Source organism: Salvelinus fontinalis, chromosome 2 (assembly GCF_029448725.1).
Source record: "Salvelinus fontinalis isolate EN_2023a chromosome 2, ASM2944872v1, whole genome shotgun sequence".
Lineage (NCBI taxonomy): Eukaryota > Metazoa > Chordata > Actinopteri > Salmoniformes > Salmonidae > Salvelinus > Salvelinus fontinalis.
The window spans coordinates 82,326,228-82,344,436 of NC_074666.1; the positions used below are offsets into that span (position 1 = coordinate 82,326,228).

The window sequence follows — 18,209 nt, forward strand, 5'->3', positions numbered from 1 at the left end:
TCTGTATCCAGGCTGTGATTGAGAGTCCCATAGGGACTCCATTGGCCTAGTGTCGTCCTGGGTAGGCCGTCATTGTAAATAAGAACTTGTTCTTAAGTTATTTCTTAACTGGTTAAATAAAATAAATCACTAAAGCTGCACTAGCTGCTGTTGATTCCAGCCACATGAGGGTGCTGAGGTACAAGAGCAGTCTTTCCCTCATCCCTGCTCTTGGATAGCCATTCCGTGCAGGCGCAAACTCAAACCCAGCATTTCATGAGATGTGTCATGCACCAAACTCCCAACATTGACAAATGCGAAGAGCATGGACACTGCGTCACTATAGCTCAATTATAATGGAAAGCGTTATTAACCAGCAATATATTGCGTTGGTCCAGGGCAAGGAAAACTAATTCAACAGTAGGGGCTAACAATTGCATCTTTGTTCAGCTGATCCTTCAAAGGATCCTGTCACTGTTGAATCCTAGCCACTAAAGTGAGAACGCATGGTTCATTTCAAAAAGCTAAATCACCACTGGCAGCCGTGAGATGATTACATAACCAAATCATTAAGTGCCTTTACTGGGCCTGTGAGTAAACTATCACTGTTTTATGGCCTCAACATTTCAGAACAATAACCAGTCACTACCTTGGTTTTGAGCACAGCCAAAGTGAAAAGTTACAATGAAGCGTTATTGGTTGTATAACTCATGTTTCAAACCCTAAACCAGTGCTTCTCAATTATTTTCTGTTACGCCCCCCCCTAGGAAGAAGTACACATTTCGCGCCCCCCAACTCTCAGCCGCGACTGTAAATAGTATCATTTGTCTATAAAATTGTTATAAGTACACCTCTGCATAACATTGTATCCTTATTAACATTAAATAAAACAACAAAGAAATATAGATCAACTTACAACAAAGAATAACTTTATTAACATTGTTTTTTAGTCTGTAACAGAAAAGACTTAAAGTGCATCGATTTGCCTGAAAAATAAAAAAATTAAAACCTTATTTTAACTGTAATTTTTTAAAAACTATTTGATACTGAAAAATAAAATCAATAAATACATTCAAATTGATCAGCAACATTAACTCAGGAGCACAATATATGAAACACTTTGACCTAAAAAACTAAAATTAATAAAAGAATTTGTGCTGATTTTTTAAAATCAAAATGAGGAAGTCATAGTTTTTATTTTTGCAGCACGACAGAGACCATGTCTAATGTGGCAGGCAGTATCAGCTCCTCTGCTATGGAGTGTTTTTTTTTGCACTGAGCAATTTGGTACGCCACCTTATATGATGCTAACAGTGCTCGCTGGTTTACTGAATTAGCATTCACAAAGCGGGAGGGTTGTTGGCAATATTCGGCACGTTTTCGCTGAAAAAACTCAAGCGGCTTATCAGCGTGATTGGGGTGTAATATCTTTAAGTGACGCCTTAATTTATTTGGCTTCATGCTGTCCACTGCCAACATTTTTAGACACAGTAAACATACAGGTCTTTCCTCGTCTCCCACCGTAGTCACAGTAAAGCCAAGCCCTACATACGCGTCGTCATATTTCCTCGTCTCAGCTTTCGGGAGACTTACGTTTGTCTCATTATCTCCGCCTTTCTTTTCATCCCTGTTAAATATTTTTCCATGGTGTCTCTTAAGGGTTTGTTATCTGCACTTCATATCTCCTGCTCTGTGCTGTGTGCTCCCCGTTCGTTGCAAAAAAAAAACTACTCCCTGCTGGCAAAAAAAAGCATGTTCCCCGGGGTCACACGAGCCCCCCCAGGGGGGTGCGCCCCACTATTTGAGGACTGCTTAAACCAAGGTTCGAGTTTGGTTACAAAATACACCTTCATTGAATTATAGTCCTATTGACATATGTTGTAATTTGTATAGACACAAGAATTATAATCAGTTCATATTTTATTTAACATAATTCATATTGCAGTCATTGTGAACAGCTGGGATTTCAATATACACAATAGAATTGTAACATTGTAAGCCCCCACCCCCCTCCCTCCCTGCCCAATGAAATCTAACGCCCACCCCACCCAGAAAACCATAACAAAACTAAAAAGATCTCCCAATACCACAACAGCCCTGCCTGCATTACTGATCCTGCCAATCTATGTCTGCGTCTGTCCTGTCCTGTCCGTCAGTCAGTCCTCTGCCAGTGTGTCTATGGCCTGTATTATGCATCTGGGTTGGGATGTGTACCTGTCTGAAACACGTGTGCGCATGTGATAGCATATGCCTTGCGTGTCAGTAGGCATGTTGTTGAGGCGTGTGTGCGTGCGCATATATATATATAAGTTTTGCCACCAAGCATGTGTGCGATCCGTCAGGTTCAGAGCTCTAGTAATCGAGAGGCGCTCGCATAGCGTTCAAAACATAACGCAATTCTTTTGTAAAAGGGAGCAAGAGGTGTCTAAGTGCATATCTCGTCTGTGTGTTTTTGTCCTTGTCCACGAGTGGGAGGATCAGTTGGCATGTCTATCTCCGCAAAATAACAACTGTGGGCATCAGCATAGTGGCATTTACCGATTCTCTGAGCGACATTCACTGACCATCCAAACCTGTCATCTTTACCTTCGGACCCCCTCCCTTCCCCCGAGTGACCCCCCCCCCCATACTTCCCCTCCCGGCCCCATGGACCCACTCCCTCCCCGACCACTCAAGTCTGTGTGTCAGTCAGTGTCTCAGCGTGTGTAAACGGTAATGCATCTTGGGGGGAAAAAAGAAAAGCGACATAGGCTAGGAGCTATTTGAGACACCGCTCAAAATACGTGGCGCCCACATAGCCCCCCCGCAGCGACCGCTGGACATTCTGCTCAAAGAGCCGTCGGTTCGTCTGCAGGACCTCCGCCGCCTCTTTATTCAAAGGGTCCTCTGGATTTGGCTCCTGAGGAGGAGTAGAAGGGCGTGGTTATTTGCCAGGTGTTCCTACCTACTCCAACCAGTTGACCAATCTATCAGAATCTGAAAGTCATAGCCAAGTCATAGGGCATTCGGAAAGTATTCAGACCCCTTGACTTTTTCTACATTTTGTTACATTATAGCCTTGTTCAAAAGTGGATTAAATAGTTTTCCCCCCTCATCAATCTACACACAAAACCTTATAATGACAAAGCAAAACATTTTTTGTTATTTTTTGTTGTTAATTTACAACAAAAAAACATTTACATAAGTATTCTGACCATTTACTCAGTACTTTGTTGAAGCACCTTTGGCAGCGATTACAGCCTTGAGTCTTCTTGGGTATGACGCTACAAGCTTGGCACATCTGTATTTGAGGAGTTTCTCCCATTCTTCTCAGCAGATCCTCTCAAGCTCTGTCAGGTTGGATGGGGGAGCGTTGCTGCACAGCTATTTTCAGCTCTCTCCAGAGATGTTCGATCTGGTTCAAGTCCGGGCTCTGGCTGGGCAACTCAAGGATATTCAGAGACTTGTCCCGAAGCCACTCCTGCGTTGTCTTGGCTGTGTGCTAAGGGTCATTGTCCTGTTGGAAGCTGAACCTTTGCCCCAGTCTGAGGTCCTGGGAGCTCTGGAGCAGGTTTTCATCAAAGATCTTTGTACTTTGCTCCGTTCATCTTTCCCTCAATCCTGACTAGTCTCCCAGTCCCTGAAAAATATCCCCACAGCATGATGCTGCCACCACCATGCTTTACCATAGGGATGGTCCCAGATTTCCTCCAGACGTGACTATTGGCATTCAGGCCAAAGACATCAATCTAGTTTCTCATGGTCAGAGTCTTTAGGTGCCTTGTGGCAAACTCCAAGCGGGCTGTCATGTGCCTTTGACTGAGGAGTGGCTTCAGTCTAGCCACTCTACCATAAAGGCATGATTGGTGGAGTGCTGCAGAGATGGCTGTCCATCTGGAAGGTTCTCCCATCTCCACAGAGGAACTCTGGAGCTTTGTCAGAGTGGCCATCTGGTTTTTGGTCACCTCCCTGACCAAGGTCCTTCTCCCCCGATTGCTCAGTTTGGCCGGGCGGCCAGCTCTAGGAAGAGTATTGGTGGTTCCAAACTTCCATTTAATGCTTCAGAAAGTTTTAGGTATCCTTCCCCAGATCTGTGCCTCGACAAAACCCTGTCTCTGAGCTCTACGGACAATTCCTTCGACCTCATGGCTTGGTTTTTGCTCTGACATGGCACAGATGTGTGCACCTTCCCAAATCATGTCCAATCTATTTAATTTACTACAGGTGGACTCCAATCAAGTTGCAGAAACATCTCAAGGATGATCAATGGAAACAGGATGCAACTGAACTCAATTTCGAGTCTCATAGGAAAGGGTCTGAATACTTAAGTAAATAAGGTACTTATGTTTCCTAAAATGTCCCAAAAACTTTTTTTCGCTTTGTCATTATGGGGTATTGTGTGTAGATTGATGAGGGAAAAAAGATTGAATACATTTTAGAATAAGGCTGTAACGTAACAAAATGTGGAAAAAGTCTAGGAATCTGAATACTTTCTGAATGCACTGTACATCCTGCTACATTCCCGATTCTAAGCATGGTGAACAAGGAAGAGTAATCAAACTATGCTAGGCAAAATTGGAAATAGGATAATCCCTGTACTCACTAGAAATAGATACTGTAGTCCATATATGATGGAGTTTACTGTCAACACGGGCTTCCAGTCCTCTCTGTAAGAGAAAAAGAGATGTTAAAAGACACCGCTCGATATAATAGTAAAAATGTAGAATTCTGTAGTCATTCTGAATTATCAAACGAGACAACGAAAACAAAGTGACCACCGTGCAGGTGGTGTACCTCAAGATATTTAGGCAGACATTGCCCTCCAGGTCAATGTTCGGGTGGTACACCATTGTCTCACACTTGACCTTCGGGGGATCATGAGGGTAGCCCTGTCCTACCTGGAAAACAGAGCAGTCACAAGAAGTCAAAGGAAGATATTCTCTAACCTTATATCCATTCACTTTCTTTCGACTAACAACCGAGTTTTAACAACATGCTTACCATCAAGAGTCTTAAAGACATGATCGGGAACTTTGGCGACCACAAAGTATTTTTAAAACCTCACACTTTGGGCTGAATATGTCAATGTGTAGCTCATACATGCTATGATCTGAATTACTGTCTTACCTCAATTAGCCATGAAATCCCTAAATTGAAAGTAACTATTTTTCTGGAAGCTGTATACCGCCATTTTCCATACATTTTCACCACGTGAGCCAGCCCCTAGCAATTTGAGTTCTAGCCAATGAACTTCAGCCCTCGCCACTCGAGTGAGAGCTAACAAGATGCACACACAGTCGAACCAGAGAGAGAGAGAGCAATGACGTGGTGCATATATCTTCACTTACACCGAGTGTACAAAACATTAAGGACACCTGCTCTTTCCATGACATAGACGGACCAGGTGAATCCAGGTAAAAGCTATAATCCCTTAATGATGTCACTTGTTAAATCCACTTCAAAAATCAGTGTAGATGAAGGAGAGGAGACAGTTAAAATACGTTTTTTTAAAGTCTAGAGACAATTGAGACATGGATTGTGTGTGTGCCATTCAGAGGTTGAATGGGCAAGACAAAATACTTAGTGCCTTCAGAAAGTATTCATACATGACTTACTGCACATTTTGTTGTGTTACAGCCTGAATTTAGAAGAGTACTTTTTTCCCCCTCATCCATCTATGCCATGATGACAATGTAAAAAAACATGTTAGACATTTTTGCAAATGTATTGAAAATGAAATATCTAATTTACACAAGTATTCACACCCATGAGTCAGTACATGTTTGAATCACCTTTGGCAGCGATTACAGCTGCGAGTCCTTCTGGGAAAGTCTCTAAGAGCTTTGCACACCTGATTTGTACAATATTTACCCATTATTATTTTCTAAATTCTTCAAGCGCTGTCAAAACTAGTCATTGCTAGACAACCATTTTCAAGTCTTGCCATAGATTTAAGTCAAAACTGTAATTCGGCCACTCAGGAACATTCACGGTCTTCTTGGTAAAGCAACTCCAGTGTATATTTGGCCTTGTGTTTTAGGTTATTTTCCTGCTGTAAGGTGAATTCATCTCCCAGTGTCTGTTAGAAAGCAGACTGAACCAGATATTCCTCTAGGATTTTGCCTGTGCTTAACTCCATTGAAAATGAAAAACCATGAAAAACTCCCCAGTCCTTAACGATTACAAACATACAGAAAACATGATGCAGCCACCACTATGCTTGAAAATATGAAGAGTGGTAACTCAGTAATGTGTTGTATTGAATTTGCCCCAAACATAACACTTTTCAGGACAAAAAGTGAATTGCTTTGGCACATTTTTTAAAGTATTACTTTAGTGCCTTGTTGCAAACTGGATGCATGTTTTGGAAATTTTTTAAAATATGTAGAGACTTCCTTCTTTACACTGTCAATTACATTAGTATTGTGAAGTAACTACAATGTTGTAGTTATTAGACATTAGATTAGACAATCCACAATTGTCTAATCACAGCCATTAAACTCAGTAACTGTTTTAAAAAGTCGCATTGGACTCGGATGGGGCCACAGTGTCTCCTGACCCCTCCTGTCTCAGCCTCCAGTATTTATGCTGCAGTAGTTTATGTGTCGAGGGGCTAGGGTCAATCTGTTATATCTGGAGTATTTCTCCTGTCTTATCCAGTGTGAATTTAAGTATGCTCTCTCTAATTCTCTCTTTCTTTCTCTCTCTCTGAGGACCTGAGCCCTAGGACCATGCCTCAGGACTACCTGGCATGATGACTCCTTGCTGTCCCCAGTCCACCTGGCCGTGCTGCTGCTCCAGTTTCAACTGTTCTGCCTGCGGCTATGGAACCCTGACATGTTCACCGGACGTGCTACCTGTCCCAGACCTGCTGTTTTCAACTCTCTAGAGACAGCTGGAGCGGTAGAGATACTCTCAATGATTGGCTATGAAAAGCCAACTGACATTTATTCCTGAGGTGCTGACTTGCTGCACCCTCAACAACTACTGTGATTATTATTATTTGACCGTGCTGGTCATTTATGAACATTTGAACATCTTGGCCATGTTCTGTTATAATCTCCACCCGGCACAGCCAGAAGAGGACTGGCCACCCCTCATAGCCTGGTTCCTCTCTAGGTTTCTTACATTTACATTACATTTAAGTCATTTAGCAGACGCTCTTATCCAGAGCGACTTACAAATTGGTGCATTCACCTTAGGTTTTGGCCTTTCTAGGGAGTTTTTCCTAGCCACCGTGCTTCTACACCTGCATTGCTTGCTGTTTGGGGTTTTAGGCTGGGTTTCTGTACAGCACTTTGAGATACCAGCTGATGTAAGAAGGGCTATATAAATAAATTTGATTTGACTCATCGGGAAATCCCTGAGTGGTTTCCTTCCTCCCTGGCAACTGAGTTAGTCAGGACGCCTGTATCGGTGTAATGACTGGGTGTATTGATACATCGTCCAGAGTAATTAATAACTTCACCATGCTCAAAGGCATATTCAATGTGCCTTTGACTCATCCAGTGTGCCTACAACTCATCCAGAACGCCGCAGCCCGTCTGGTGTTCAACCTTCCCAAGTTCTCTCACGTCACCCCGCTCCTCCGCTCTCTCCACTGGCTTCCAGTTGAAGCTCGCATCCGCTACAAGACCATGGTGCTTGCCTACGGAGCTGAGGGGAACGGCACCTCCGTACCTTCAGGCTCTGATCAGGCCCTACACCCAAACAAGGGCACTGCGTTCATCCACCTCTGGCCTGCTCGCCTCCCTACCTCTGAGGAAGTACAGTTCCCGCTCAGCCCAGTCAAAACTGTTCGCTGCTCTGGCACCCCAATGGTGGAACAAACTCCCTCACGACGCCAGGTCAGCGGAGTCAATCACCACCTTCCGGAGACACCTGAAACCCCACCTCTTTAAGGAATACCTAGGATAGGATAAAGTAATTCTTCTAACCCCCCCCCCCCCCCCTAAAAGATTTAGATCAACTATTGTAAAGTGGCTGTTCCACTGGATATAAGGTGAATGCACCAATTTGTAAGTCGCTCTGGATAAGAGCGTCTGCTAAATGACTTAAATGTAAATGTCATGTCTGCAATTGTTTTTTTTACCCATTTACCAATAGGTGCACTTCATTGCAAGGTATTGGAATAGCTCCCTGGTCTTTGAGGTTGAATCTGTGTTTGAAATGCACTGCTCGACTGAGTGATCTTACAGATAATTGTATGTGTGAGGTACAGAGATGAGGTAGTCATTCAAAAAGCATATTAAAACACTATTATTGCACAGTCAGTCCATACAACCGAATTGTTTTTTTTTTTTTTTTACTCCTGAACATATTTAGGCTTGCCATAAGGGGTTGAATATTTATTGACTCAAGCCGTTTCAGCTTTCCATTTTTAACTCATTTGCAATCATTTCGAAAAACATAATTCCATTTTGACATTATGGGGTATTGTGTGTAGGCCAGTGACAAAAAAATCTAAATTCAATCCGGTTTAAAATTCTGTAACAACTAAATGTGGAAAAAGTCAAGGGATGTGAATAGTTTCTGAAGGCACTGTAAAGTGCATTTGAACGGGGTGCCAGGCGGACCGGTTTGTGTCAAGAACTGCAACGCTGCTGGGTTTTTACACGTTCAACAGTTTCCTGTGTGTATCAAGAATGGTCCACCACCCAAAGAACATCCAACCAACTTCACACAATTGTGGGAAGCATTGGAGTAAACATGGGCCAGCATCCTTGTGAAATGCATTCAACACCTTGTAGAGTCCGTGTCCTAACAAATTGAGGCTTGGCGGGGTGGGGGGGGTACAACTCAATATTAGAAATGTACTCTTAATTAGCGTATGTGATATAGCACACCATTTTCAGAGGCCACTTCTGGCTCGTGAGCTTTACTTTCAGAACTACTGGCTAAAAAGTACCGTAGAATCTCTAAGGCATTTAGAATCAGAAAAACCAAAAAGAGAACAGCTTTAATCTAAAAACATGCAGCAGCACAACTTTTGTTAAAGGTCCAGTGCAGCCATTTTTATGTCAGTATAAAAAAAAATCTGGGTAACAAATAAATACCTTACTGTGATTGTTTTCAATTGAAATTGTAAACAAGAAGCCAAAACAGCTTCTTAGCAAAGTACAGTTTCTCAAGCAAGAATTTTGCTCAGACTGTCTGGGAGTGGTCTGAGTGGAAAACAAAAAACTAGGTGTTATTGGAATTAAGGTTTGGAACTCTTGTTCTCATTAGTCTATTAACCAATGTACACCTAGTGATGTCACCAGCCAGGGCCAAAACTCCATCCCACTAAAACAGGCTGAAATTTGAGGCGGTCTTTTCAAATCAGTTCTTACACTAAAGGGGCATTATCATAATTTTCACATTATTATTCCATCGTCATAGTGTGGTCCATTTATTAGGCACACCACCCCGGTCATGTAAATGGTTCGCTCCTACAGACAGTGGCCATCTATATAAAGCAGGCAGACAGGCATCGAGGCATTCTGATAGTTTGATTGAGTATTAGAATGGGCAAAATGAGTGACCTAAGTGACTGAGTGTGGTATGATCGTAAGCGCCAGTAGCGCCGGTTCCAGTATCTCAGAAACAGAAGGCCTTTCACGCACGATAGTGTCTAGGGTTTACCGAGAATGGTGCGACAAACAAAAAACATCCAGTCAGCGGCAGTCCTGTGGGTGAAAACCCCTCGTTGATGAGAGAGGTCAAAGGAGAATATAAAGAATCGTGCAAGCTAACAGGCGGGCCACAAACGGTGCAGTACAACAGAGGTGTGCATAACGGCATCTCGGAACGCACAACTCGCCGTACCTTGTCACGGATGGGCTACTGCAGCAGACGACCACACCGGGTTCGACTCCTATCAGCTATAAGCAAGAAGAAGCGCCTCCAGTGGGCACGTGATCACCATCACTGGACAATTGAGGAGTGGAAAAATATGACCTGGTCCGACAAATCCAGGTTCCTGTTGCGTCATACTGATGGCAGAGTCAGGATTTGGCGTAAACTGCATGAGTCCTCATCCTGCCTGGTGTCAACGGTACAGGCTGGTGGTGGTGGTGTGGAAACTGTTTTCCTGGCACACATTAGATCCTTTGATACCAATTGAGCAACATTTCAACACCACACCTTATAGAATCCATACCCCGCAGAATCCAGGCTGTTCTGGAGGCAAAGGGGGGTCCGACCCAGTAGTAGGTGGGTCTACCTAAAACTGGCCACTGAGTGTATATAAAACACAGGGAAATCATGTTTGACTGCACTGGGCCTTTAACCATTCAATACTGACATTAAAAACATCCGATACCAAATTGTGACCCTAAAAATACCACAAAACAACAGCTATCAAGCAGGTGTAATTGGCATTAACAACAGTTTAGTGTGAAAGTAAAGAAGGGTGTAGTGACTCATGTCGTCCCGATGTCTGTCCACCCACATTAAGCCCCCTTACCTTAAAGCTGAAGACAAACTTCCCCCCTTTGTAAAATCCCTAAAAAGAGAGAAAATAACCTGAGAATGTGTTTACATACAGGTTTCTATGAATGCTGTTCATAGACTGTTTGGTGGGTTGGCATAAGATAAGTGCTAAATAATACATTGTGTACAAAGTATTTATCCTTGGATATTAGTTGATAAGCCACTATGTTAGCATTACAAACCATTCGTTAGTTGCAACTGTACAAGTTTGAGTACAATAGTTAAATGTTTAATAAACACATATGCCATATGGAGGATTCTCTCTGACAAGTAGCTACAGCTTGTTTCAGGAAAGAGTGAAGACCTCGTCTGGTGAGATGATGAGTTTGAAGTTGAGCAGATCATCTTGGTCGGGGAAGACGATCTCGCACGTCTTTGGGAGGTTCAGCTCATTGATGTCTGCAAGGAGAAAATGAATGTCTCAATGACCTCTCACTCTGAGGTCTTTCAAACTGTAATGGTTGCCCTGCAGTAATTTCCTATATTCTGCTTTGAATAACAACTCTGATATTTTTCTACAAGTTTAATATGCAAACAGAGTCAGTTCACTTCAAAAGGAGGAAAACCAATTTGTGACTATGTGGTGGTCCTCTAGCCTAAAAGCTAAACAACATTCTTTAGGTATAGAGGTCCTGTTGGTTTTAGACAGCCTTCATCCACTATGAAATGGAGATTAGCTTAGTCTTTCAAAATCATGGGCTTGAGTCAAAGGCCAACTGGATATCTTATATGGGGTCCATAGTGTTACAAGGATCATGAACCAAACAAGTGAGCCATTTGAACAAAATCGCCACACATCACAGGGGTGGTTTGAATTTCATTATCCAAGTATCTGGGAAAACATTTGTTGACATGGTTGTGGGGGGCCTTTCAAAACATGATGCATATGTCTTTTCACAGCTTTTCCTCATTTTAGATAGCTGGAAATGTCACGTTCTCTTTTGAAAAAATGTTTTTAGCTAAAGACCTGGCTTAACAATTCTGTAACTACTTTAAAAGGCAGAGGTTATAAAACAATATTCATATTTCTTGCCATCCAACTCCCAGTCAGTCTTTCACTGTTCCAAATGTCATGTGTTCTGTCATGAAAGGTATGAAACGTTTCAATGTCTCACATGTATCTTGTGTATTGATAACATTAACTAGCCTATCTACATGTTGTACACAGTTACTTTGTGACATACAGTGACCTGCAGCACATTGGCCAAAAACTGTTTGTAACCTAGGTAAGTAAGTAAGTATGGCAAACATCCTGGCTAGTGATAGCTGTACTGACTTGATGTAGCTAACTAGCATAGTATAAGTTGCTGACTAATGAAAATCAAAGGTTACTTTTACGTTACTCAATAAGATCAATAGTGATATCCACAATAGTTTAAAACACGTTTGTGATATTCTGTTGAATAATGAACAACTATACCCACGTTTTTGAGCTAGTTAGCATCAGACAGAAGTAGTAAGCTAACTAACTTTATCGGCTTAATGGGTGTAGTTACTGGTAGCTTGTGTTCTCTTTTGCACAAACTGCACAAACTATAGTGACACATCTAAATTGAAACACTGATAACATGGCTAGTTACTGTATAACGTTATTTGTTCAGCTAACTAACGTTATCTAAGTCACTGAACTAGCAGGACAAATTAACTAACAAGGGTGCTAACTAACAAGAAGTGTTGTAAATATGAGTTGACTCCCTGGCTTCACCATCTTCTGGCTGCGACGTTTGAGTTTTGTTTTCATAATAGCTAGCTAGCAAATGTTAGCCAGATGGCTAGCTAGCTAATTAGCCAACTAGCTAGTTCAGCCTCCTATGGCAATACAGACACGTTTTTGTTGTTTCTCATTTATTAAACATGTGGACAGACACGTTAATTAAACAAACATGTTCGTGGTTTAAAAATAAACCATCTTCTTTTAAAGAAGCCAGTTAGCCTACCTTTCTGTATTCGAAGCTGGGCCGCGCTTGCTTTTTTACCCCCGGCTCCTGTTCTGTTTCCTCCAGCAGATTCCTCGTCTTTCTTCTGCTGCTTCAGAGAAAAGAGCTTAATCATCTTCAATTAGTTTATTGAAGATCTATATTTCAGTTCCTTCAATTAGAAACAGCTCTTTGTCTTAAATTTATGGAGAGAGTTATGACTCAATACAGCACCGTAATGTTGTTGGAGCCGGTGCGTCTCAGCTACAATATCGGAAGACTAGCTGATAGCCTAGCTCGGTAGCACTGGTGCGTGAGACAGTAACGTTACGATGCCAAGGTAGCGAGTGTGAAAGAAGGGGGAGTTCTGAAAGAACAGTGGCGGTACACAAACTGGACCAGTTTGTTTCTGTTGATATGAAATCATTGGATATTGCCTAGGTGGGCTACTCATATTCATAAGCTTTATTTAACTTACCCTCATATTGGAGAGTTAGAGACTGCACATGTTCCCTTTTTATGGTTGAGGAACAGCAACCTGAAGTATACAAGGATAAAGCAAAACAGAAACGATTTCATTCAGATGTACAATGTTAAATCAGTGTTGTACATAGCTTACACACAATAATCATGTAGGATACACATAGCTATGTATTTGCAGCACCACACTGGACAGTATTTTGTCTCTCAGACAAGAACAATATGCTTAGAAAATATATATATATTTTTTTATGTCTCACATTTAATTATTACTATCTCAGTACAGAGTACCACAGTATGAGTCATAATACCCATAAAACCTAGCGGTGAAACAAGGAAATCGTTCCAATAACTTTTCCATCATTCATTTTTCCCCATAGGGGATTTTAGATACAATTAAAACAAGGGCTGTGTTTTGTGTAGGCTAACCCTGGAGTGACATTTTGATAACTGTAATTCACTCTAGGACAAGGAGACTTATCAATATATTCACATGCCAATGCTAATTAGCTGATAATGTGACTATCATAAAGAACTACAAATGACATGATGATCTGGATGAGACTGCCAAAGCAAAGGTAAGAATCTCTGGATTAACTATGTAATGTTAGCTACATTTAGTAATGAATAAATTGGCTACATTTCTTTAAGTTGACAATTTGTTTACTGTCTTGTGTAAGTTTTAAGTTGACACAATACCTGTTACCAAAGGTGTCAGCTAGAGATGATGTGCAGGAGCATGCAGGGATTTGTAGTCTTGCATGATGTCTACTTTGATATTATTTAGCATTTTTCTATCTGAGTAATAGAGCTGGAAATATTGTTAAGTCGACCTGGCCCGGGTATCCTCGAAGGATATTGACCTCATCCTGTCAGTTGAGGATGCCTGGTTGTTCTTTAAAAGTAATTTCCTCACCATTTTAAATAAGCATGCCCCTTTCAAAAAATGTAGAACTAAGAACAGTTATAGCCCTTGGTTCACTCCAGACCTGACTGCCCTCGACCAGCACAAAAACATCCTGTGGCGAACTGCACTAGCATCGAATAATCCCCGCGTTATGTAACTTTCAGGGAAGTCAGGAACCAATACACAGTCAGCCAGGAAAGCAAAGGCTAGCTTTTTCAAACAGAAATTTGCATCCTGTAGCTCTAACTCCCAAAAGTTTTGGGACACTGTAAAATCCATGGAGAATAAGAGCACCTCTTTCCAGCTGCCCACTCCTCTGAGGATAGGTAGCATACCACCCTGCATACCACTACTGGCTTGCTTCTGAAGCTAAGCAGGGTTGGTCCTGGTCAGTCCCTGGATGGGAGACCAGATGCTGCTGGAAGTGGTGTTGGAGGGCCAGTAGGAGGCACTCTTTCCTCTGGTCTAAAAAATATCCCAATGCCCCAGGGCAGTGATTGGGGACACTGCCCTGTGTAGGGTGCCGTCTTTCGGATGGGACGTTAAACGGGTGTCCTGACTCTCTGAGGTCATTAAAGATCCCATGGCACTTATCGTAAGAGTAGGGGTGTTAACCCCGGTGTCCTGGCTAAATTCCCAATCTGGCCCTCAAACCATCATGGTCACCTAATAATCCCCAGTTTACAATTGGCTCATTCATCCCCCTCCTCTCCCCTGTAACTATTCCCCAGGTCGTTGCTGCAAATGAGACCGTGTTCTCAGTCAACTTACCTGGTAAAATAACGGTAAAATAAAAATAAAAAATAAATAAAAAGGTAACACTGTCACCTCCGATAAATCCACGATAATCGAGAATTTCAATAAGCATTTCTCTACGGCTGGCCATGCTTTCCTCCTGGCTACCCCAACCCCGGCAAACAGCTCCGCACCCCCCGCAGTTACTCGCCCAAGCCTCCCCAGCTTCTTCTTCACCCAAATCCAGATAGCTGATGTTCTGAAAGAGCTGCAAAATCTGGACCCGTACATATCAGCTGGGCTAGACAATCTGGACCCTCTCTTTCTAAAATTATCCGCCGCCATTATTGCAACCCCTATTACCAGTCTGTTCAACCTCTCTTTCGTATCATCCGAGATCCCTAAAGATTGGAAAGCTGCCGCGGTCGCCCCCCTCTTCAAAGGGGTTGACACTCTAGACCCAAACTGTTGTAGACCTATATCCATCCTGCCCTGCCTTTCTAAAGTCTTCGAAAGCCAAGTTAATAAACAGATCACTGACCATTTCGAATCCCACCGTACCTTCTCCGCTGTGCATTCCGGTTTCCGAGCTGGTCACGGGTGCACCTCAGCCACCCTCAAGGTACTAAACAATATCATAACCGCCATCGATAAAAGACAGTACTGTGCAGCCGTCTTCATCGACCTGGCCAAGGCTTTCGACTCTGTCAATCACCATATTCTTATCGGCAGACTCAACAGCCTTGGTTTTTCAAATGACTGCCTCGCCTGGTTCACCAACTACTTCTCAGACAGAGTTCAGTGTGTCAAATCGGAGGGCCTGTTGTCCGGACCTATGGCAGTTTCTATAGGGGTGCCACAGGGTTCAATTCTCGGGCCGACTCTTTTCTCTGTATATATCAACAATGTCGCTCTTGCTGCGAGCAATTCCCTGATCCACCTCTACGCAGACAACACCATTCTGTATACATCTGACACTGTGTTAACTAACCTCCAAACAAGCTTCAATGCCATACAACACTCCTTCTGTGGCATCCAACTGCTCTTAAACGTTAGTAAAGCGAAATGCATGCTTTTCAACCATTCGCTACCCGCCCGCCCGACTAGCATCACTACTCTGGACGGTTCTGACTTAAAATATGTGGACAACTACAAATACCTAGATGTCTGGCTAGACTGTAAACTCTCCTTCCAGACTCATTAAATATCTCCAATCCAAAATTAAACCTAGAATCGGCTTCCTATTTTGAAACAAAGCCTCCTTCACTCACGCCGCAAAACATACCCTCGTTAAACTGACTATCCTATTGATCCTCGACTTCGGCGATGTCATTTACAAAATAGCTTCCAATACTCTACTCAGCAAACTGGATGCATTCTATCACAGTGCCATCCGTTTTGTCACCAAAGCCCTTTATACCACCCACCGCTGCGACCTGTATGCTCTAGTCGGCTGGCCCTCGCTACATATTCGTCGCCAGACCCATTGGCTCCAGGTCATCTTTAAGTCTATGCTAGGTAAAGCTCCGCCTTATCTCAGCTCACTGGTCAGGATAACAACACCCACCCGTAGCACGCGCTCCAGCAGGTATATCTCACTGGTCATCCCCGAAGCCAACACCCGCTTTGGCCGCCTTTCCTTCCAGTTCTCTGCTGCCAATAACTGGAATGAATTGCAAAAATAGCTGAAGCTGGAAACTTATATTTCCCTCACTAACTTAAAAAAATAATCTATCTGAGCAGCTAACCGATCACTGCAGCTGTACATAGCCCATCTGTAAATAGCCCACCCAATCTACCTACCTCATCCCCATATTGTTTTTATTTACTTTTCTGCTCTTTTGCACACCAGTATTTCTACTTGCACATCACCATTTGCTCATCTATCACGCCAGTGTTAATTTGCTAAATTGTAATTACCTCGCTACTAGGGCCTATTTATTGCCATTCCTCCTCACGCCATTTGCACACACTGTATATAGACTTTCTTTTTTTCTATTGTGTTATTGACTGTACGTTTGTTTATTCCATGGTTACTCTGTTGTTTGTGTCACACTGCTTTGCTTTATCTTGGCCGCAGTTGTAAATGAGAACTTGTTCTCAACTAGCTTACCTGGTTAAATAAAGGTGAAAAAAAGTCACCTTGTCCGAGAGTTTTACATGCTTATCAAAACGTCATGCCAGGGTAAGCCTACATGAAACACAGCCCTTATTAAGTGTTTATAAAATTCCCTATGGAAAAACAGTTGTAACCATTTCCCTGTGACTGCTAGGTTTTATGGGTATTATGACACCTCCACTGTGGGGCTCTATAACTTTGTCATCCTACAAAAAAACATGGTATAGAGGAGACAGACCCACTGGTTGCCCGCTAGGTTACAGAGAGCTGGTAGTACCATCCACCAAACATCCAGGTGTGAAACAGGAAAGGGACTCAGGGGGTATGCAAATTTGTTATAGAGCTGACCACTCTTAAATGAGTCAAAACAGGAACATTTTGCATCTGGCTAGAAATTAATAAGGAAATGATCTCAACAGAGAAATGTCCTCATGTGTGCTACCTATATCACCCCAATAGAATCCCCATACTGTAACGATGACAGCTTTTCCATCCTACAGGTGGAGATCAGCCATTTCCAGATCCAGGGACATGTACTAGTCTGTGGTGACCTAAATGCCAGAACTGGACAAAAACCTGACACTCAGCACACAGGGGGACAAACACCTACCTGGAGGTGACAGTATTTCCTCCCAAATATGCCCCCCTAGACACAACTATGACAAAACAACCAACAAAAATGGATCATAACTCCTGCAGCTCTGTCGTACACTGGGTCTGTACATAGTCAATGTTAGGCTTCGAGGAGACTCCTATGGTAGGTACACCTACAGCTCATCCCTTGGCAGTAGTACTGGAGATTACTTGATCATTGACCTCAACCCAGAATCTCCCAGGGTGTTCAGTCAGCTGACTAACACCTCTATCAGATCACAGCAAAATCACAGTCTACCTGAACAGCTTGATACTCAATCATGAGCCAAAGGAACTGCGCAATATTAAGAAATAACTGGAAGGAAAGTAGTATAGAAACCTACCAAAAAACTATTAGGCAACAACACATTCAATCCCCTTTAGACAACTTCTTGGACAAAACATTTCCTTGTAATAGTGAAGGTGTAAACTTGGCAGTAGAAAGCCTAAACAGTATATTTGACCTTTCAGCTTGCCTATCAAATCTAAACATTTTAAAACGGACAACCAAAGAAAATTAACAGCAATGACAAATGGTTTGATGAAGAATGCAAAAACCTAAGAAAGAAATTGAGAAACCTGTCCAACCAAAAACATAGACACGGAAAACCTGGGTCTACGCCTTCACTATGGTGAATCACTAAAACAATACAGAAATACACTACGCAAACAGAAGGAATAGCACTTCAGAAATCAGCTCAATGCAATTTAAGAATCCATAGAATCTAACCACTTCTGGGAAAATTGGAACACACCAAACAAACAACCACACCAAGAGTTAACTATCCAAAACGGAGATGTGTGGATAAACCACTTCTCCAATCTTTTTGGGTCTTTAACAAACAGCAAAAACATATACATGATGAATTACGAATCTTAGAATCAGCTATTAAAGACTACCAGAACCCACTGGATTCTCCAATTAGATTGAATGAACTACAGGACAAGATACAAACCCTTCAACCCAAAAAGGCCTGTGGTACTGATG

General features: G+C 42.5%; 1 protein-coding gene across 1 annotated transcript; it reads right to left on the minus strand.

Moving 5' to 3' along the window:
- Window positions 1-886: 886 nt before the first annotated feature.
- Window positions 887-12,711, minus strand: LOC129828962 (NEDD8-conjugating enzyme Ubc12). Its single transcript, XM_055890309.1, has 6 exons — window positions 12,369-12,711; window positions 10,736-10,830; window positions 10,406-10,444; window positions 4,753-4,856; window positions 4,562-4,625; window positions 887-2,878 (listed from the first exon to the last, which is right to left on the minus strand). Exons 1-6 carry the CDS (start codon window positions 12,481-12,483, stop codon window positions 2,738-2,740), a joined length of 558 nt encoding a protein of 185 aa, XP_055746284.1. The 5' UTR covers window positions 12,484-12,711; the 3' UTR covers window positions 887-2,737.
- Between the last annotated feature and the right edge of the window lie 5,498 nt (window positions 12,712-18,209).

Bases quoted from the DNA above. Each gene is read 5' to 3' on its own strand.
- LOC129828962 (XM_055890309.1), bottom strand. From the start codon at position 12,483: ATGATTAAGCTCTTTTCTCTGAAGCAGCAGAAGAAAGACGAGGAATCT. The intron at 10,831-12,368 runs GTAGGCTAACTG...TTCTCCTTGCAG, and splicing joins CCAGCTTCGAATACAGAAAG to ACATCAATGAGCTGAACCTC. The intron at 4,857-10,405 runs GTAAGGGGGCTT...TCTGTTTTCCAG, and splicing joins AGTTTGTCTTCAGCTTTAAG to GTAGGACAGGGCTACCCTCA.